This window comes from Liolophura sinensis, chromosome 2 (genome assembly GCF_032854445.1).
Source record: "Liolophura sinensis isolate JHLJ2023 chromosome 2, CUHK_Ljap_v2, whole genome shotgun sequence".
Taxonomy (NCBI): domain Eukaryota; kingdom Metazoa; phylum Mollusca; class Polyplacophora; order Chitonida; family Chitonidae; genus Liolophura; species Liolophura sinensis.
In genome coordinates, this window is record NC_088296.1 from 12,023,085 (window position 1) to 12,045,680 (window position 22,596).

General features: G+C 38.6%; 1 protein-coding gene across 3 annotated transcripts in view; it reads left to right on the forward strand.

Annotated features, from left to right (window-relative positions):
* Nucleotides 1-22,596, forward strand: part of LOC135462654 (probable E3 ubiquitin-protein ligase MID2) — a 117,146-nt gene that overhangs the window by 85,869 nt on the left and 8,681 nt on the right. Inside the window, exons 3-8 of one of the 3 annotated variants that reach the window (XM_064739877.1) lie at nucleotides 3,776-4,465; nucleotides 4,877-4,972; nucleotides 5,206-5,436; nucleotides 6,274-6,296; nucleotides 6,564-6,751; nucleotides 9,679-9,750. In XM_064739877.1, coding sequence (XP_064595947.1) covers nucleotides 3,794-4,465; nucleotides 4,877-4,972; nucleotides 5,206-5,436; nucleotides 6,274-6,296; nucleotides 6,564-6,751; nucleotides 9,679-9,750 — 1,282 coding nt within the window. In that variant the 5' untranslated portion in view covers nucleotides 3,776-3,793. Of the gene's footprint in view, nucleotides 1-3,640; nucleotides 4,466-4,876; nucleotides 4,973-5,205; nucleotides 5,579-6,273; nucleotides 6,297-6,563; nucleotides 6,752-9,678; nucleotides 9,751-22,596 lie in introns of those variants that run through there. The other 2 variants (XM_064739878.1, XM_064739879.1) reach the window with 2 other exon arrangements.

Here is a 22,596-nt window from a genome sequence, read left to right on the forward strand (position 1 = left end):
ACCCCCGGCTGGTATGCCCAGTATGGTTCATATGCCATGCAGCCCCTCGACAGCGACGCATGCATCTGATCCCTCTACTGAGGTGACCAAGCCCATCAAGGCACGGAACGTTGCTGTCACACCCAGCCTGAATACCGGGAAAGAGAGCCGACTGTACATTGCGCTCAGTCATCAGGCCAACACCTAGAAGAACAGGCAAAAGAAGAACTGTCCAAACCTTTGGCTGGCCCTTGGAATGAAAAGGAGGGCCACAGTACCTACTCTCCAGGAAGCAAAGCGAGTGCGTGTGACGCTGGCAGAAGACAGGGACTCTAGCAGTGATTCTCCGGATACCAGGGACAATAACAGGAATCATCACTTTTAAAGTGTTCTGTCCATGAAGTACCACAGGGGTATCTACTTGGGTGAGTGGGCAAGTGCTTTGACTTGGTAGCGCGCACTTGACTTCTTGGCTGAGTGGACCACGTCGCTCTAGTTGGAGGCTTCCCGTGTCCTTTTTAGGGGGGGAGAGTGTAAACCCCCAGGTCAGATCTGCCCAAATCTCCAGGCCAGATCTGCTCTGGGTGTTCACCAGTAAGCTAGTCACATCAGTAACCAAGCCTTATGCTTGTTGGGGAGTGCCCATGGCCTGAGAGGGGGTGGGAGGTCACATGACCTCCACACCCCAGCCCTGCCATGCGGCCCTTTGTTTTAGCCCCATTCCCTCCAAGACAGCCGAGCAGTCAAGACGTGTTTTGCCAAGATCACAGCCAGTCTTCATTCATACATTTCACCCAGGTAAGAATTTAACCCTTGTGGTCTCAGAACACTATCTCAAAACTGATATATGTAATTGTTGTTATATATGCACTTATCTGACTGTGCCATATAGGATATATTATGCACATCTTTTTGAGTAATTTAAGTTATTACTTTGGTTAGCCATTCACAAGTTAGTGTGATCTCTGCAAAGAGATACACACATTCTAAAAGGATTGGCTGAATAGATTTCAGGAATTTACACTAAGAAATAGGTGGGATAACTGCTTCTCCCATCAACCTGTTTACAGTGAAAATATTTGGGTAGCTGTGTTAGTTTGGGATAAACCTCCACATTGGAACTATTAACCCACTTAAGTTCACTAGTTTTAAAAAGTGACCACTGTTTACTTAAATTAATCTGGAATTTAAGGATTATAATTATCAACTACCAGCTTTTGCCTAAACTTAACTTGATCTCCAAACTTCCAGAACAGATAGTTCCTTTCACACTGGTTAACACATGGTCAAGCCTAATTCCTTTGTTTGCCAGCCTCCAATAGCTACAGACATGTGTATTACCCCAGTGTATGTAAGCAAGGTGGCAGCACATCTGGAAGGGATTAATTTCTCCTTGGCATCTATTGCCCCTGATGACCCCTGCTGGTTAATCTCATCCTATCAGCCCAGCCTTTATCAAGTGGCTAAACAAGATGGCTGCACCAGCAGTACACAGGCCAAATGAAAACTCAGTACAATAGCAACCACTTGTAACTGTTCTGAGTTTTTGTATTTAGTTATGCTTGTGATTGTCCTAACACAACACAATCCTCAGAAATTACATATCACTGCAGATGCACATATACTGGAATTTATCATGCTTTTGGACTTTGACATTTTGAGTCCAGTGTACATGTTCTCTATGGCCAGTCAGTAAGCATTTGTTATTATTGTTGATAGATACATATATATATATAGATATTAACTTTGTGTATACAGTTAATATGCATACAGGCTATCGCCTGGTAATATTGTATTTAGTTTATAGATATTATCAAAATACCCTGCGTGACCCGTATCATTGTTCCTCATGCGGTAACCGTTCTGGGTTGTACAATATGTATACAGCCCCTAGCATAAAAATGTACCACTCAGATTATTAATGCATACATTAGTCTACACTATTGATTTGTAACCTGCATGTTAAATGATCAAAAGAGTAACTTACGAATGTTATGTTTTGGTTGGAGGTGAAGGTCAGCTGGCATAGACCAGTATGTCTTGTTATATATGAGATATGACCTGGCATCATAAAATGCATTTGTACCCATCATATGGATACACTGAGTCATCTAAATTTCTAATGCGAGCCTGGCCCCTTATTAGCCTGGCAACGTACTCGACATTATGTTTAGATGCCTCTCTTAAACAGGATACCGGTAACCCTGTGACCCTTGGCCTCTCTAGTATTGACTATATTGCAATCATTGTTAGCATGATGTCACTTGGTTTCTAGATGCCATGCTTAAACGTTACATGCATTATGGTCTGACTGTCAGGCTGACCTCTCAACTTCAACCTACCTTGACCTACATGTATGTGTACAGGTCGCTGTGTATACATGTGGACACACATGTAACATGTCTTATATAATTGGGTTAATAATCATGTCCAACACCTTAACTTGTTTAACTTACCTGTTATGATCATATGGCACTTCTATTAAGTCTTTGAAAGCTAAGTTCTAAATTATTTACTCATTAATACTTGAAAGCTCTAGTAGCTCCCCGATTCCCTCCAAGACAGCCGAGCAGTCAAGACGTGTTTTACCAAGATCACAGCCAGTCTTCATTCATACATTTCACCCAGGTGCTGTACCGTCTTGACTGCCAGACGTTACCCTCCAGGCTGCTTCCCCTTGTGAAACTATCCAAACTCAGAAGGAAGGAAGGAAGGGAAAGGAACATATTTACAGATACCCCTACTCTCATACTGATTACCTCTGTCTTAAATAATAAATTCTCAGGCTGTGGCACGTGTGAAAACCCACCAGAGCATTTGCGTTCTTTGTCCAGCATATATTTAACACTTGTTCCCCCAAACGCCAGTCACGTGTCCACCCGACAACGTAAGATAGTCTCGCAGGTGATTCAACCGCAGACAAACAGGTCTTACACACGGATAATGGAAGGCGTAACTTGACACAGCTTCGCCCGTCAGGACGGTGGTATACCCACATGCAGGACTGATATAGAGCTGGTATAGATTAGATAGGGCTGTCTGTGTGAAGTTTAAACAGGTACTAACCTACTTCTACAGCCTATAGCTTACAGATCTCCTGTTCAGGCTGATAAGTTGTCTTTATATTCCTAACAATAACACAATAAAACACTGAAAGGTGGGAGAGTTTGACCCGTCACAATTTTCTCAGATAGAGAAACTTTAGACATTCGACCCCATTATCACATAGTGTCCTGTTCTACTGACAACCACTGTAGTCCAGACATTTGACTCCATTATCATGTACAGTTAAGCTCCTTTCCGTGCCACTGTCCTCCAGACGTTTGAGCCGATTATCATATAGGGCCATGCATCCATCACTGCCATTATAGTCCAGATGTTTAAACCAATTATCTTATACCTGAAGTCCCACCATTTCTGTTGAAGATGTTTGTAATTTGGCTGGTCTTACCTTTTACCTTTCAGCTGACTCTTATTTTTACACACAAATCTGCTATTCATGGGTGGAGCTGTAAAAAATTGTCTCTTATACATGATAAATGCTAGAATCGTCAAATGTCTAACTGAGCAGTTATTTCCACTCAGGGAAGCGAGGCGCTCAAACTCTTATGTAACATGTTTAGCAATGCTTCTTCAGCAATAGCGACAAAAAATACTGTACCCCATATGTTGTTGGAAGAGAGGAATATGCACTGAACTGCAGATGGAGACGGTGTACTGTGTTGAAATTTTATATTTTCGTTAATGGAGGATCTGTATTGGTACCAGTTTAAGTAATTTGCTGGTTTTATTTCAGTGAAAAACCGAGGGTGTAATGGCTGAAAGCAAGGAAAATCGTGAAGCAGTCCTCACATGTCCGATATGTGTGGAAACATTCCGCAAACCAGTAATGTTACCTTGTCAGCACAGTTTTTGCAGGGAGTGTATTGGTGTATATGCTGACAAGTCTAAACCGGGACAAACAGATGAGGCCTCCTGTGGCACGGGGAGTGAGGGCATTCACCAGCTGATCTCATGCCCTGTATGTCGGACACCAACCAGTCTGGGGAGAGAAGGTGTGGCTGGTCTGCCTCTCAACTTTCATCTGGCAGAAATAGTGGAGAGGTTCTCTTCTGCTGTGAAGTTTGAGGATGACACCCCATATTGTTCTCTGTGTGGGGATGATAATCAGGCTAAAGCTGTCAAGTTTTGTACCGACTGTTGTTTACTGTATTGTAAAGACTGTCTGGCTTCCTTTCATCCCATGATGGGGGCTATGAAGCGTCACCGGTTGATTTCGTCCCTGGAGTACCTCTCACAGGAAACCTCACAGCGACAGACCACCGGCAGGGATGAACAAACAACTCAGCAAGCGTCATGTGCGAGACATGGTCAGCCATTCGGCTTGTACTGTGTACCGTGTCGGATGGTGATCTGTGTGGGGTGTGTGGTTGACCATCCGAAACACGCTGTGCAAGATATACCATCTGCAGCTGAGAACGACAAGGTAATGCGAAAAAGATATTCGTATACGAGTCAACAACCAAAATGGATGTTCTAAGTCATTAATCGTAAAGTCAATTCCCAGCACAACGATTAATACGAACCATGAAAAACTAAGAAATTGTGTGAGTTGCTTTGTGTGAATTACTTTGGAATCATGCAAAGAGAAGTAGTTAACAGTTTTCAATGATGTTAGAAAGATGCAAGGATGTTCTAAGCCAATGATTTAAATCACAGTCTAAGTCGTGTACCACGCTAGTATATAGGTCTATAATCAATATAATTATGTTATGATTTGGAACTATATATTGACCCAATGTTCGTAAACCATAGTGAAGAATGGGTTTTTTGTCCTGTACTGTAATGTGTCCTTTGGAAGGCGTATTTTTTAATGTAGCGTTTATTTCCATTACAGCCAGCTGTTTTGAACAAGACAAGTGAACTGGAGAAAGTGCTACAAGAAACTAAAGAATCACTGTCGGGAGTTACGAGGCTGCACAATAAGATACAGGTTGGTAGTTTTGATGACACTTGGTCAACTTGTGATTTATTGCATACTTGGTGACTCATTTTGCGAATGCAAATTATTGCTATCATGCACAGATCCAGAAAACAACAGAAAGTACATTGTAGATACAGTTGTGTGGCGCTTATGTTCCACTCTTTTACACAGGCATGTATAATTTCTTTAAACACAAATGTAATGGTCTGGAAGCGATAATAAACCTTGTTTCTGTTTGTCAGGAAGCCCAGGAACTTCACACTCAAGAGGTAGAAAGGGCTTATTGTGCAGCCTTGGAAGCCTTACAGGCCTGGAAACAACAGTCCTTAGATGGCATAAAAACCCGCTATTCACAGTGGAGTGTGGAGTGTAGCGCTGTACTCAAACATTTCCAGCTACAGGCTCAGGAAATGGAGAGGATGGTACAGGCTTCCAAGGATTTATTGGCGTCATTGGACGTCGAGTTTTTACAGGTAAGTCAAACATGCACAGTCTCTTTACATTGGTTTAGCTGCCTCAGCTGCAGTTAAATACCTTATCTTACCACACAGGACAACCTGTGGATAATTTTTCAGCTTCAGAGAACATATATAGTTTTCTTACATGTATGGGCTATAGATATCTTGGTTGTGACCGCTCAGTTGTAAACAAATGTGATATGTATGTTGTGTATGTACACAGAGGCATCTCATTTACCTTTGTCACATTATTGAACCTGTGACCGTCTTCATACAATGACACTAATGAACAGTGACCAGGTGTTCAAATCCATCTCATGCTGCCAGATATTCTGAAGTTTTAGGTCCAGGGTTCAACTGCTTCACTTTGTTCAGTGGTTCTTTCCTGTCGCTGTCCGTTTTTTTCTACCCATAAACGTAACCGCTCTGCGATTAGACTAATAAACAACTCCACGATCCTTTATATGTAATATTAAAAAAGAGTTCATTGTTTGATGTTTTTTCAAAAAGACGTGTGAACACGAACAGCAGTAAAGTCCATATCAGTGTTTAAAACTATAAACCATACAGACAACCATATCTCAGTTGATGTTTGTAGTGGTGAAAGTAAAGTATTACATTGCTTTATCAGCCTTTTGAAAAAGTAAAGGTATGAGTATGTTGTTCATTGGATGGTTTAACCATGTGGGAATAAAGAAACTCTATATTCCTGCCAGGATTACATATATATTGGCTAAAATGAGTAGACCAGGTGACCCAGATTTTAGAAGGAATAGAGTAGCTAAAGAGTCTTCGTTTTGGTTAGCATGGTTACATGATTTTATATGTATGCTCAATTCTGTTTGTTGACAGGGTTCTACGGACTTCACCAAAACGTATGTATAAATGTGTTATACCTCTCTAGGTTTGTTATACATGTGCACATGACTGTTGTTAGCAGATGTGTTTCTGTAACACTGAGTACCAGCACTGTAGTTGTCCAAAACATGACCCAAGTGTAAAATATATCTAGTGTTCAAACATACACTTGCTCAGACAAATCAGACCTAACCTGCTAGGTATATCATGACATTTTCATAACTGTGTGGTACACAGGATTACCACACGACTGTGTCTCTTTGTTTTCTCTCCTCTACTCACAGAATTGATGACCAGCTGAATCAGATAAGAGCAGACCTGGTGAAACATGAGGTCAGCAGACAAAAGCTTCTAGATTCTTTACAACATGACCAAGTTGTTCCTAGACAGGTGACTGTAAAAGAGACAGTGCAAGAACGTCAGGATTTAGAAGCAGCAGTCGGTAGACCAGTGTCACCCCTGCGTGTTACAAGTAGGTTCTTTTATGTATAAAAGGTATAGAGCAGGGTGTGCTCAGAGGACATGAACAACTGTGGGGTTTACACTAGTATGTGCATCAAAGACACAAATATAAAGTGGAGAAGACGCAGAGTTGTGTGTGTGCAAAACATACAGTAGACGGTGTTAAGAAGAAAACAAACCGATATGAGCTGTAGCAAAGTAGGGCACACCCAGAAAAAGAACATTATTCCAAGAGTAACAAAAATGAGAAGAGTTTACAAAGAGCACAGATAGTGTGAGTTGTACATTAGGGTGTGAACAAAAGAGAAACTGATGTCAGGCTTACAGTAGGGTGTGGGCAAAAGACACAGAGTAATGCAGTGTACAATAGGGTGTACACAGAAGACACAAACTGATGTGAGGCATGCATTAGGGTGTGCACAAACATAAACTTATGTCCAGCATTAATTAAGGTGTCCACAACAGACACATACTAATCAGAGGTATGCATTAGAGTGGGCAAAACAGATACAAACTAATGTGAAGCATGAAATAGGGTGGGCAAAACAGATACAAACTAATTTGAGGTATGCAGTAAGGTGTGCACATAGGATGTAAACTAATGTGAGGTATACAGTAGGGTGTGCACAGAGAACACAAACTAATGTGAGGCATAAAATTGTGTATGATACTTGTCAAGTGTACACTGGGCTAAGAACTCAAAAAGAATTCAGTAGTCTGTCCTAAGAAATAAAAAGCCAGTGTAAGCTATATACAGAATGATTTGCTCATAAATAAATAAAAATGTGGTGTATACAACATTATGGTTTTTTGTGTTTCGAAAAAAGGTAAATACATTGCAAAGTTATATATCAGCACATGTACAGTTAGAACAGGACACATAGGAGTGTACCCTTCGGTGTCTGTGTGATATTTACTTGATGTGTAAAATCAGCAGATGTGCTGTTAGAACAGGAGAGATGGCAGTGTATCCCCCAGTGTCAGGGTTATATTTACTGTACAAATTAGTAAGTGCACTCTTAGAGTAGGACAGATGGCAGTGTATCCGTCAATGTCTGGGTGATATTTACCTCATGTTTGCAAATCAGCAAGTCCACTGTTAGAACAGGACAGATGGAAGTGTATCCGTCAATGTCTGGGTGATATTTACCTCATGTTTGCAAATCAGCAAGTCCACTGTTAGAACAGGACAGATGGAAGTGTATCTGTCAATGTCTGGGTGATATTTACCTCATGTTTGCACATCAGCAAGTCCACTGTTAGAACAGGACAGATGGAAGTGTATCCGTCAATGTCTGGGTGATATTGACCTCATGTTTGCAAATCAGCAAGTCCACTGTTAGAACAGGACAGATGGAAGTGTATCCGTCAATGTCTGGGTGATATTGACCTCATGTTTGCAAATCAGCAAGTCCACTGTTAGAACAGGACAGATGGAAGTGTATCTGTCAATGTCTGGGTGATATTGACCTCATGTTTGCAAATCAGCATGTCCACTGTTAGAACAGGACACATGGCAGGGTACCCCTCAGTGTCTGGGTGATATTTACCTCATGTTTGGACATCAGCAAGTGTAGTGTTAACACAGAACAGATAACATACTGTACACCTGTATGAGTGATAGTTACCTCATGATTGTGTACAAATCAGCAGGTGTAGTGTTAATACAGAACAGATAACATAGTGTATCCCTGAGTGTCTGAGTGATGTTTACCTCATGATTGTGTACAAATCAGTAGTTATACTGTTAGAAAAGGACAGATAACACAGTGTACCCCTCGGTAAAATAGAAAGAAAGTAACTCCGAATATTGAAGTGATAATATAAGTCTGTGTTTCTATCACTATATTTGTGCCATCATCGGGAAATATATACAGTAAAGAATAGATAAGCTTATATACATGTAGTTGTGTAGGTATACAATGCATGCATGTATAAAGACAAAACAAAGTATGGGAATTTAGAGGAAAAGCAGGAATGGTTGAGCCTGAATTACATAATGTTAAACTGGTCTGGGATGAAAAAGGGAATAAAATGTAGAGTTGAAAAAAAAACACAGGGTGGTTGGGGGGAGGGTGGTGAATAGGCCTACAATATAAATAAAACAATAGATACTGGTGAAAACAGCAAGACATGCATATATTTATGTGCACTGCCTCTTATACCAGGTTAATATTATGTAATTCCTCCGTTTTACATAATGTTATTTTCATCTCTCTTTTTTTTTAAATTATTATTATTACTATTAAAGGGTAGAGATTTCATGTATGTAGGTCTATATATTAATAATTGTTGATCTACATTTATCTCCTCACTCTATATATGTTTGATTTTTTAAAATTTTGAAATATGTGACTTTTTTGTAAATCTACTTCAGAAAATTTAAGCTAATACTTCTTTATTACTAATAATTGTGATGAATTGAATAGCCTTTGGGGTATTGTGGCAAAGAAAGTAAGTTGTGTGTATCGAGTTACCTCCCTTACTACACAGACCGATTTGGCAGGGTGTTACGCCACGAATGCCAGCAGGCCTACTACAGCTTCGTAGTGATTTTTGTGTTTAAATGTGCCATAACTGACAACTAAAACCCTGTGTTGGATAGAGGAAGGTATTGTTCTTGTTGTAGGTGATAAGTTTCAAACAAATCAGAGCGCTAAAAATCTGTATTTTAACCCAGTACTTGGTCTATGTCGTACCCCTTCATTTAGTGATGGATCCAGTTCTTGTCGAAGCTCAACTCTTTTGAACCGTCTGAAAATGACAGAAATTTGTGTATAAATTACATTCTTGTCACAGCAATATGTGTGATTTTATTCCAAGAGACTGTGTTCAGAAAGTAAAACCACTGTATGTGTACAGGTATTTACATCTCTGTCTTACAGCGTGTGTTTATGGTTTGCTGTTGTTTATGATGCTTCTGTTGTGTTTTTGCAGAGCCGACGCTGAGATTCACAGAGACAGACGACAGTGTGCTGAGAATCACTGACAGCGGCTGTGTGGTAAAGGGTGAGGACTTGTACGGGGATGGGAGGTGGAGGAGAGCTGTGACAGACGGGCGTTACCAGACGGGCAGGTACTACTGGGAGATACACATCACCTGTTCATATGGCTGTTACTGTTGTGTAGGAGTGAGACAGGAGAGCTGTGATGTGAGGGGGATGACAGACCCTGGCCGCAACTCCTGGTACATTGAGATGGCGTACCGTGGTGATGAGGTCAGGTGTTATAGTCACAGTGGTGGTGGTGAGATAAAACCTGGCTATCTACAGTACAGACGTTACACACGACCTCATCACCTGGGTGTGTACCTGGACTGTGATGACCACACACTGACAGTCCTGGACTGTGACAACAACCAGGTAATGCACACTGTCAGTGATGTTATCGTCACAGAGCCTCTCGTGCCATGCGTTGCGTTTCGTGTCTGGTCTGGATCTGGATCTGTGTCTGCTCGTCTGGTAACGGGCGACTCTGCAACTCTGCCTCCAGTTCTCTGTGATATGATAAGCACTTCCTGACCATCGGGTAATTATTCATTACATCTTTTCCATCATATTATAATTTGTTTGAAATAGAGTGGTTAATTATGTCTCTTTGAACAAATTTTTGGGTATAAATGTTTTAGTTAATGTCAGCAGTGTGGCTAATTCAGTAATCTGTCACAAGCTTACAGCTTGGTGTAGTTGTACACAGTCTGTCTGACTTGTCCTGAACATCAGTGTCAGGTTTTTTCCAGATAAAATACATGTAGATAATGACTGGGTAGTTTTAGTTTTAGTAATGGAGATTTGTGAGAAAGCGACTGAGGGTATAAAGGATTATTTTTCTTACCATGATCGGGCCGGTATGTCATAACTCAGGAGTGATTTCAGATTAAATCGTCAAAAAAGATCAGATCAGATTCACGTTGTTGTTGCAGCATGTTACACAAGACAGTTCTATTTTGAATGATACTAGCGATGTTTTTTGAGAGAAATAAACCATAATTTGTAATGGGTTTGAAAATGATTACCTGGCTGAAAGGTATTACATAACTAGCGACAACAAAGAAAAAGACCACGTGGATGAGTACAGGTAGAGCTTTTGGCACCTGGCCCCAGATGCAGATTGGGCTAGAACAGGTTGGTTGGATAAGCTACATGTAGTCATCTAGGTTGTGTTATGTAACTTGGATGTAAGTTTCGGATAAAAATGAGAGAAAAACATAACCTGTGGGCCATTATTAAATTAAAGTGAGTGCAATCCAACCATCCCTCCAATAAAAGGCCTACCTGAAAGGGTGTTTTTCTTATAATAGAAGTTTCATTACGCAGAATATACAAAAAATCCCTATTGACCGACCCTATTTTGTCTCCATGATGAGGTTAATCCCATGCTAAACAAGGACTGTTTTTAGGATGCCGTTGTCAGCTGTAAGTTTCTCGTTTTCTGTATGTTTCTCTATTTTTCAACTTAGTTTATTCAAACATTGGCGTTCTTAACACTTTGTCATGATCTGGGTATAGTTTGTGTATCTCACATGTTAACAGTAGTAAACATTTTAAGCTGTTTATCAGATTTTTATCTTTACTATAAACATAGTGACATTTACTGGACTATTTGTGTTTATTGAATACATCTACCACATTACTATGTAAACATCTGGCATGTTTTCTATAATAAACACTTATGTCTTAGTTACCAAACAGTTTTTTGATGAATAAATACCAGTTGGCATTAATCCAAACTGTAATAAAACTGTGTTTAAAAACACTTCTTTTTATGATGTACTGTAAATCGTTAACCTTTTTAGCCTCTAAAAGTGTTTTCTGGAATCTGTGCATATATTTATTATGAAAGTGATGTTAAAATGGTTTGTGTCACTCAAGATGTAAGCTTCATAAAACTGTGCCAATTATTTATCTACACTCTGTAGTTCTCTAACAATATTTCAAATTATCGGTTAAAGAGGTGGCTGAAGAGGTTGAAGAGTTTATAGTAAGCTACATGAGGAAGGTTGAAAAAATTAGGGCAAGCGATATGAGGAAGGTTGAACAATTAGGATAAGAAATATAAGGAAGGATACCACAGATATATATTATGGGTATAACCTTTTTTCCTTTAAATGACTTTTACATGTAAGTGCTGTGATATGACATGTGACATGTATTATTGTATTCACTGTCCTGTAAGCATTAGGCCCACATTGTGATATTTTCTAATACATAGTTTCTAAAAACATTGATTACTTTACTTGAGGAAGTGGCTTTATCCCCAGTACTGTTACTAGGACAACCTGTGGTCAAGATTATGAGGTCACTGCACCATTTTATCACCTTGCTGTTATTTTGATGTGAGTTGTTGTTGTGTTCATGTATGATTCGGTGATGTTTTGCCATTATCTGCCTTTTGTGTTCACACTTCTGAAACGTATGCTTAATAAAAATAAGTGATTGTGTAATGTGTAGCCGTCGTTTGAATGGTTGAATTACACTGTCAATGAGATGTAGTAATACATACAGAAAAATCATGCACGCTATGTAGCATTTTTACACTAAGTTATACATATACCAATTTCACAATCAACATGTTCAAGCTACCTGATGAGTATCTTCTCAGTAGTGCTGTTTTCCTATCTGTCTGATATATGATCTGATGTGTATCTATTTAGGTGTGGGTGGTTTCCTCTGTGTGACACCTTGTCCGTATGTTATATGATGTGTATCTTTTCAGTTGTGATGGGTTTCTTGCCTGTCTGATACCTTGTGCGGATATTTCCTGATGTGTGTCTTCTCAGGTGTGATAGGTTTACTGACTCTCTGACACTTGGTCCACACTTGACCTGATGAGTGTCTTCTCAGGAGAGATGGTTTTCCCCTCTCCATAATACGGGGTCCACACATTACCTGATGTGTGTCTTCTCAGGAGAGATGGTATTGCCCTCTCTCTAATACAGATTTCACACACTACTTGATGTGTAACTTCTCAGGAGGGATGGTTTTCCCCTCTCTCTAATACCGGGTCCACACTTTACATGGTGTGTAACTTCTCAGGAGAGATGGTTTTCCTCTCTTTAATACCGGGTTCACACATTACCTGATGTGTAACTTCTCGGGAGGCTGGTTTTCCCCTCTCCACAATACCGGGTCCACACATTACATGGTGTGTAGCTTCTCAGGAGAGATGGTGTTGCCCTCTCTCTAATACAGATTCCACACACTACTTGATGTGTAACTTCTCAGGAGGGATGGTTTTCCTCACTCTTTTAGCTTTAAGCATACTGACGGCTGATTTTATAGTCTCTGATATAAAGAACACCAAGTCCAGCTCATGCTGGCTTCCTCTCCGTTCGTACATGTACGCGGAACGGTCTACAGCAACCTGCGGATGGTCGTATAAGTGAAACATTGTTGAGTGCGGCGTAAAACACTCACCAAATAAATGTGTATAATTTATAACTCTCCACCGGTGAGGTTCTAAAAGCAGCAAGCCTGGGCTTCAAACTCCTGTGTTGGGCAGAAAAACCTTATAAAGCATGATTTTCTGGCGGAATCGTAAATGATAAAACCATAGGTCATGTACTGCCTAACTTCCTATGAGCGGGGAAGGGAAGAATTTAGTTAACCCACGACCCTTTCCTTGTGTAGGATGATATGATTTCTTGATGGAATGAAGACATGATGAGCGCCAGATGACGAGGTGTTGAGGTGAAAAGCTGCAAAATCAGGAAAAAACGAAGTTCGCTAAGTATTTATCTTCCATAGAAGCTGTTCATCAAGATATTAAGAGTTAAAGCATGGGGAATGACATAAATACAGCGCGCCTGGCGGTAGATGTATGTATATCATAACACAACACAGCAAAATCATTGTTAAAAATTGTATCCATGGTGGGGGGTGGGGGGGGTGTTAGTACGGTATAACAGACTAGCTAATTCTGGAGGCACAGGCGCGAGTTTCAGTAGTTCCATGGTTAGTGTACAAACGATTATGTTATAATAGACTACGTAGACTCTCATTATAAACATAGCCAGGAACATCATATGTCGACGGTTACGCCAGTAGGTGAAAAAAAAGCTCACCAAAGAAAAATCTCCCTTTTTACACGTAACTCTGCACTGGCATTACGCTTTTTACTCTTTTAGTTCAAAAATGAGATAAACAACTATTTCTAACACACATCGTATAATATTCAGAGCTACGAATGATATAGACAACTGTACAACTGCTATGGTAGACTAACACATGCATACCCGTGTGGAAAAGGCACAAATACCTTTTTCTTTTCACTTCTATATGCAGTGTTTTCCATGAACGTTTTCACATTTAAATAGCAGATGAACATTAACTAGAAAGCATACTTAATATTAATGTATAAAACAACAGTTGTTAGAAAGAAATAGAAAGACTTCAATTGACAATAAGTTCAAATTGTTGGTTTATAAGAGTTGTTTGCAGTATGAAGTCATGCAAGTGTAAGGAAGGTCACCTAAACTCCATCCCATGCTGGGGTTGAAAAGCGTTATCTTGGCACTTAACACAAACATAAACTCAGATAGGTAACTTTGGTTTTAATTTTTAGTATGTAGGCCAACATATGGTTATCAATTTGATTTAAATCTAAAAAAACTTAGTTTAAAACTAAAATATATAATAAGCCCCAAACTAAAATATATAATAAGCCCCCATATAAATTCCAGTATGATTTCAGACACATGTCCCATGACATTCATATATAATTCATTATTAATATAATTTATTTTCTCAGAAAAATGTATATTTTCAATACTCACATATATATCCATATATATCTATATACATATTAAATAAAATCAAAAAGTTGATGCAAGTAGATAATTAAAATATATCCAAAGGTAATTAAAATATGTATATCTGTCTTAATAGCAACATACAGCTGTAAATGAATCATACAAGGACCACGTGGTTAGCACGGTCAGAGGTTGCAATACCCTAGATGGCTATAAACGCCTTTGTTAAATGTGATAAATGCAGATATTGCAGATACTTATGTTGGTACTTTTTCTTTCATTTTCTTTTATCTGTACTGGTTTTTGTTAAATAAAATGTTTCTGTGTTGTGGTTATATAAGCAGCCTGTCATGAACTAATATATAATAGAATCGCTAAGTGACGGACTGCTCCATGGTTTACTAGGGTTCCAATGGTTGAATACATTACACTTATTAAGTCTTTGCTCTTCGCTTTAGCACATGCAGTGAATGTGGAAGTGTATTAGAATAAGAGGTCAGACATAAGCCAGATTAGAATATCTGCGTCCACGTTTAAAACATTCATGAAATGTTGTGTTTTCTCGTGGGTCTACTCGGTATTAAGGCCTATAGATTATAACATGTTTTCAGCTTGGATAATTTTAGAATTTTAATGAGGAAAATAATATGAAAAGGGCTGGAAGTTTAATTTGTCATCGTAAACTACCATTTCAGGTATTTATTCTTTAATAGACTAGAAAGTGTTTGCCTAAATTGCGGTATTTAATTGAGCATATGAGGTAAAGGGGCAAAATGGACCTTGGGCCGGGGCAAAAAGGGAAACTGGTCCTCTTCCCACTGTGGTTGATAAAATGGTCGTGGAAATTAATGCAACTTTGCAGTGAAAGAAAGGATAAAAACAGGCTTACCATAGATCAAAGATGATCAAAATTTTGCCCGCCCATAAAAACGGTACGACGAATGGTACAAAATGTGGCACAAAGGTCGGTTTTGTCCCGTTTGTCCGTTATGCCCCTCTCTCCCCTTGACAGTATTAAGATTATAAAATTAAAAAAATAAAATTGTATCAAATAATAAAGATATTCCTACCATGAAATGACAGACAACTTTATGTTATTCAGAGTCAAAACATTGCGGCCTGCTAACAATAGCGGCATGGACTGCAGCTATTGTGGCGACGGAGGTATTAATCCAGAAAGGTGGACGACAAAACATGTGCTTATAGAACTCACGTCACTTTTGCAAAACTGACGCTATCAAAAACGATATATCATGATAAGATATTTATAGATTACAGTTACAGGTATATTAGAACGGAGTTAGTAGACTGGTGCTTAATAACGGAAACAGCCATTAGACTAATTTGAAACTCGACGGGAGCACAGTCACTTTCGATTTCAACAAAAATATCTACATCTCTCATCAATAAATGTTTCTCATAGAAATGTACACAGATTCGTGACATGAAGACGACGGAAGTTAGTTTCATTTATGTTTAAAGTTACCTCACACTGGAGGGAGAATCCGACGAAAATCGAGCCTGTGACACGGCTCCTGTGTCGTCCGTCTTCAAAGCTAAACGATTTGGCTATAAACAAGCTGGCTGCAGTAATACTGTTCACGTGAAGAACATGGGTCTATTTTCAACGCATTAAAAACGTCTAATTGTTACACCCGGGGGCTTTAACTCCTGGGGTCTTTACTGCAGCGTGCATGCCTGATTGTTAGAGCTAAGTTCACATGAATGGGTTGGCAGCTAGTGAATAGGGTTCTGTGGAGCTGCATGCTATTGTAATGCTTGTTCAATTCTGCACACAACAGTCCTGACAAGCCTGCAGCACAACTTTTTGGCACAGGCTATCTTTCCTGGCTGTGAAGAATGTAGATATATTACGGGATTTGGTTGTTTTCTGTCAAGCTTTGAAACTGTTTTGACCTGACATTTGATAGATTTGTGTAGTGAGAGATCATAATGGAGACTTACAACATGTGTGTACGCGCAATTTGTGAGTCGTTCTTTCGAGTCTGTTGCGTCTATACATAATTATCTTAGTGGAGTTCCTGCTATGCATATTTTGTTAGGGTGGGTAGCTCCCAGTCTTGAGGTTATTAAACTGAGGTAACTACTTCGAGAATTAAAATGTTTATCTTCGCCTTTTTGGTATGGCCAGAAATTCTAATTTGGTACCAGTTAGTTTGGCTAAGTCTGACTCTAGCAAACAGTTAGTCTTGCAGAAAGTGCATATGACCGACGATTATCTAATGTTATTTATGAAGAGGTCTAAAACTATTCAGTTTTGTTAGCGGAAGTTAACCGGGATCTGCTTTATGTCAGGTAGCTTCCTTCAGGACTACGAGGTCAATGTACAGTTGTGGCGATCCTGATATGGCTCTGTTTTCTCTGCCTCATAAGAATACATTTCGTCCTGTGACATATATGTCGTATCTGCGTGTTCGTCGTCTGTGTTTGTCTACAACAGGTTATAATGCTAGCCTGTTTTCTAAGCATAGTTTTCGGAGGGGTGGCGCGTCGTACGCATTTCAGGCTCAGGTTGCAGGTGAAGTCATACAGATGTCAGGAGACTAGGCTAGTGATGCTTACAAATGTTACTTAGAAGTGGATTTAAAAGGTCGTATAATAGTGTCCCGGCGCATGAGGAACCTGATCTTGTTTGAGAAGGTATAATACGTGGCGATGATGCAGTTGGTGTCGGACTCTACATGTAATTCTTCTGTTGACCTGTTCATTTTCTCATAATGGAAAGGAGCGGCGTTGATTTCCTTTCGTGAATGTAGATGTGTTTCATATTTTTTTGCTTTGTTGTGTTTTGTTGTCCGTTGCTTGCGGCCTGGCTGGATTCCTTCGGGGTTGTTGTTTCGTGTATTTCATGTTTTTTTCTTTCAATTTTTATGTATTGTAATGATAGGGTTTATGTAGAACATCATCTTGCCTTTGTGCCAATGTAACAATATGTATGTATGTTTGATAGGTATTGCAAAGGGCTATCGCTGTCTACATTTAAAGCTGTTTTCATTCCCGGATTTGTAGTCCATGTATGTATGTGTGCATCAGGTCAATTGTAGTGTTTCTATGTGCATTAAAGTTCATAAAGCCTTATATTCAACCCGGTGCTGGAGTCAATTTCAAGAATTACACCGTGTCATTACACCGAACCCAGTTAAGACCTTACCAAAAATCAACATAAAGTTAGTAAAACAGATCGTCTCCCTTAATATCGAAAGCCTTTAATATTTATTTTATTGATTTATTTGATTGGTGTTTTACGCCGTACTCAAGAATATTTCACTTATACGACGGCGGCCAGCATTACGGTGAGTGGAAACCGAGCAGAGCCCGGGGGAAAACCACGACCATACGCAGGTTGCTGGCAGATCTTCCCACGTACGACCGGAGAGGAAACCAGCATGAGCTGGACTTGAACTCGCAGCCACCGCATTGGTGAGAGACTCCTGGGTCACTACGCTGCGCTAGCGCGCTAACCAACTGAGCCACGGAGGCCCCGAAAGCCTTTAATAATGTTAACGTTTGTTCAATGTGTTGACTATGTTCCAGATATTTTTACGTCGCCAAACAAACTTCTGTCAAGAAGGGTGGTTTTTGGATTTAAGAAATCGGCGATCTAGGACAATGGTTTATACTGGCTTTTACGGTCATTGATGACTTCACCATGGTCATTGGCGTACCAGGGTATAATTTTGGACTTTTGGATTTGTCCACGTCTTACGAATAGTTCTTTCTGCAGTTGTTAAAATAGCTTTGTTTGGTCTGAGGGGAGCATTGGATGGTACGGAAGTCACATTGTCTGACGTGGAAAGAGCCTTGAGTCGGGAGGGGGGCGTGCAAGTAACTTAATCTGTCCTGGAATGAGCATTAGAGGGGATGGAAGCCACTTTGTCTGTTCTGGAAAGAGGATTTGGAAGGAATAAAAGGCTCTTTGCTTAACCTGGAATGAACATCTGATCTGGAAAGAGCATTGCAAGGAATGGAAATCACTTTTTCTGACCTGGAATTAGCATGGAGCGAATGAAAGCTGCTTTGTCCGTCATGACTAGAGCATTGTTGGGATGGAAACCGCTTTGTAGGATCTGAGAAGAGCATTGGATGGTATGAAAGCCACTTTGTCTGTTCTTGAGAGATCATTGGGGGATGGAAGCCCCTTTGGCATGCGTATTTGTATCTTACTGACTTCTCTTACGCTTTGTTTCCAGTGTGAACTTTAGAGACAGAAGTTTATATGTGTGAAGAGATATCCGAGCCGTACCTTATATAACATTGAATTGGCTTGCGCGGGTCTGTTCTAAAGATCCAGAAATGAGATACAGTTGCTACCCCTCGTTGTATGTATGAGACGTCAACCATGGGAGACATGTATATTGACATTAATAAATACATGTACTTCCTTTAAGTCCACCTAACAGAGCCTTACGTTATGAAGTTTATTTTGGCTATATGGTGAATTCCAACGGATGCCCACTAAAGAACTAAAAGAAAAGATCTCCCAAGCTGTGTGCCCAATACCAATTTATGTAACGAATAATGTTATTAGGTTTAGAAGAAGCCTTCCGGTGTAATACGCCTGCTTGTATATGTATATAATTGCAGTTTATTTGGAGAATCTTCTCATGGCCTATACACTTTGTCAAGTTTGACCGTTTATTATAAAGCGAGGAGGGTAAGCAAAGCAACAGACTGCAAGAATTATTTCCTCTCTGGTTTGCCCAAACATGCTTTTTATCTCTCAGATTTGGTACATTCGTTCACATGGTAGTAACAATCAACATGGCCGACATGTAGGCACCTTTGCAATATTACCTTGGACTGTTGTTTTGTAACGATGGTGATTGTGCGTATAGCAGCGCGTTTCTGGATAACCATTTATCTGGGTGAGTACCGCAAACTTCAGCATTTTGTGTGATGACCATGGAGGATTCCATTCTTCCAGCTTCCTCGCTGGCTTCCTCTTCTTCAATTCAATTCATTTCACTTTATTCATTCATTTTGTTAGCTTACAAGGAATAAAATAGAAGAAGAAAGAAAAACGATGATACATCAGGATAATCAACAAGAAAAGGGACATTCCATCTACCATAAAGTTTCCTAAATTGATTAGTTCTCCCTTAACGGTGTGTTGGAGACGGTATATTACTTTATATGCACTTGGCTTTAGCCAAATATGTTTCGGGATTCAACGTAACCTTGATTGTTTTAAATTTGGGCATTCCATTAAGAAATGATACTAATTGCCAACACAGCCAGAATCACACCCTTGTATATAAACGATCGTTTGTGTTTTTTCATTGTAACAAAGACCTGTCTGTGTGGGGAGTCTATGGTTACTTGTCGTAAATGTAGCAAGACCTTTGTAAGTCTTTGGATTTAACACTGACATATCTAGTTCATATGTAATATTCATAGTTCTATCCCATATGTAACCGAATCCAGATTCACACAAGACATTTTCGACCAATGATAACGATATAAAATGACACACATTGCGTAAGGAGTAAATCAGTTGATAGTTAAAGGTGGAGAAAACATAAACATTACATAAAGTTCAGATGAAAGTGTCCCAAAAGTTATCCGTAAACTCACCTATTGGCAACAAAAGTTCTTCAGTAGTTCTAATGTACTGAGTTAATACAATGAAACAATAATCTGTTACATTTAACAGGGAGCCTGTTATGTGAGTGATGCTAGAATGTATTCTGTTATTATTATTATGTTATCTGTTATTATTATTATGTCATATTCAACATAATATTCTGTTTGTCTAACAGAATTGTTACGTTGTATTAACGGACCATTTGTGTTATATTTAAAGGCAGAGAAAACAAAAACAGTTCAGATGAAAGTGTGCCAAAAGTTAGTCGTAAATGTGGTCTTCAATATTTTTTCCGATTTTTCTTTAAAGAGACACCTGAAAATGGTTCTTGTATGGTGAGTATTTGGGGCCACCTTTTCGCAAATACATGTATAGTCTTTGTGTAATAATGTTATAAACCTGGATGTGACACATGTTTAATAAACATCTTTGCACTAAACTTTGGTCTTTTCTGCTAACAAATATGCCCAACCTGGATTTTGATCATATTTACCTGTTTAAATTCAGTTCTGAGAAAAAACAACTCCTCCTTCAATGCTTGGTTTTCATTAGTGAACAATATTATTATAATTCAGATTTAAAGCCTGTGTTTGTCTATAAACAACAAATTTACATTGAAACAAATTTATTGGACATGCATCAGATTCTTATTTAGAACATTATTATGCAAAAATGAAAAATACCAAAATGTGATCGCAAATATACCCACCTTACAAAAATATTTTCATATACACTTTTTCTCCTGAAAAAAATAATATATATATCAATATATATATATGTATATATATATATATATATATATATATATATATATATATATATATATATATATATATATATATATATATATATATATATATATATATATATATATTTATATATATATAAACAGAACAGGGGTTCTGAGGGGAGCTTTATGGACCATACTATCAGAGTTTAGGAACTCTTACTTCACGGGAAGTTTTTTTCAACATTTCAAATCACAACGCTTAATGTTAAAATAAAATAACTAAAATAATGTTGCCAAAAATTTCTTTGTTCTGGTAAACATCAAGAAAAAAGGTGATGTGACGTGAGAGTTCTTAGATATCGTCAGTAAAGCTCATAAAACCAAATATTTAAATACCTTTCAACACTCCTATAAAAATATGAAAGAATAAATAAAAGTTTTTTACGCATAGTTTTCAGTTGTCTGTGTGATGAACCTTACTTCATATTTTAGCTTTCTTTTACTTTAAGTATGATATCTTACTTTCTCGTCCTTCCGCAATTCGTAACTAAAAAGGCAGCATTGCGCTCGTAAACTCGGATATACAAAGGAAAGACACCAAGTTCCCTTTAAATAGTATAGTTTGCATATGAAGACTTTAAATTGATAATTTATTTGATAAAAATTTAAGAAAAAGCTTTCGATTAAGATTAAAGATTCCGATCAACAAACTTTACAGCCATGAAAAGGATTGGTTGGATAGTCTTATTAATAAAAGGTAATTTGTAGATCAATAAGGATCGATAAAGAAGTTTTTTTTATGTAAGAGCATTTGACACCTGGATGATTAGCTGTTTCCTGGCATTAATGTATTATCCAGTAAACTTAAATACAGTACCAGGATCCACAATATCTTTTTATATCTGCTTTCATCCTAATGCCAAGCGTGACAAAATAAAATCATCCAGATCATTTAGATTAAAAGAAAACAGTAGCGGTGACAATTTGTCACCTTGTCTTACCCCGAATTGGCAAATAAAAAAATTACTTCTGCTTTTCTTTTCATCCCATATGCAGGGTTTCATTGAGCTATACATGTTTTTGATACGAGTCAAACATGTCCCCGTTATTTCGTATAATTTTGCATAGTTTATCTCACAACCCATCCTTTCAAACTTTATCAAATGCATTAGGGAAATAAATAAGTATACAATATAAATTTTCTTGTAACTAAGAAAATAATTTATCATAATGTTTAAAAGAAAATATTGTCCACGGTAGAGTATTGTTTCCTAAAGCCACACCCTGCCTCTGAAAATATTGTGAACCCTTCATAATATAGACAGAGTCTGTTATTATTAATTGCAGTAGACATATAACCCATACAGCTTAAAATTGTCACAGGGTGATAATTATGTGGATCAGCTAGGTCGCCTTTGTTTTTATAAATCGGCCTGACAATCCCAATTATCCAACTTTCAGGTATAACTCCGGTATCAAACATATCATTAATCAACTCAAATAATAGCAACATTATCAGTCATAATCAGTCAACGAGTCCTCTGTGTCAGTGTAGTCACTTATCTTAGCAAATATAATGAAAGTTGAAATCTCCCATCAACCACATTTGTTTAAAGCTGGGTCCGAGGCGTGTGATGTCATCTTATAGTTCTAATGTTCGGCATTGTCTGGTCTTATAAGAACTCCAATGACAGATTGTCCACTTTTTTGAAGAGATGGTTTTGGTAACATAACATAAATAATCTGAGATGGATATTATATCAGTGTCTC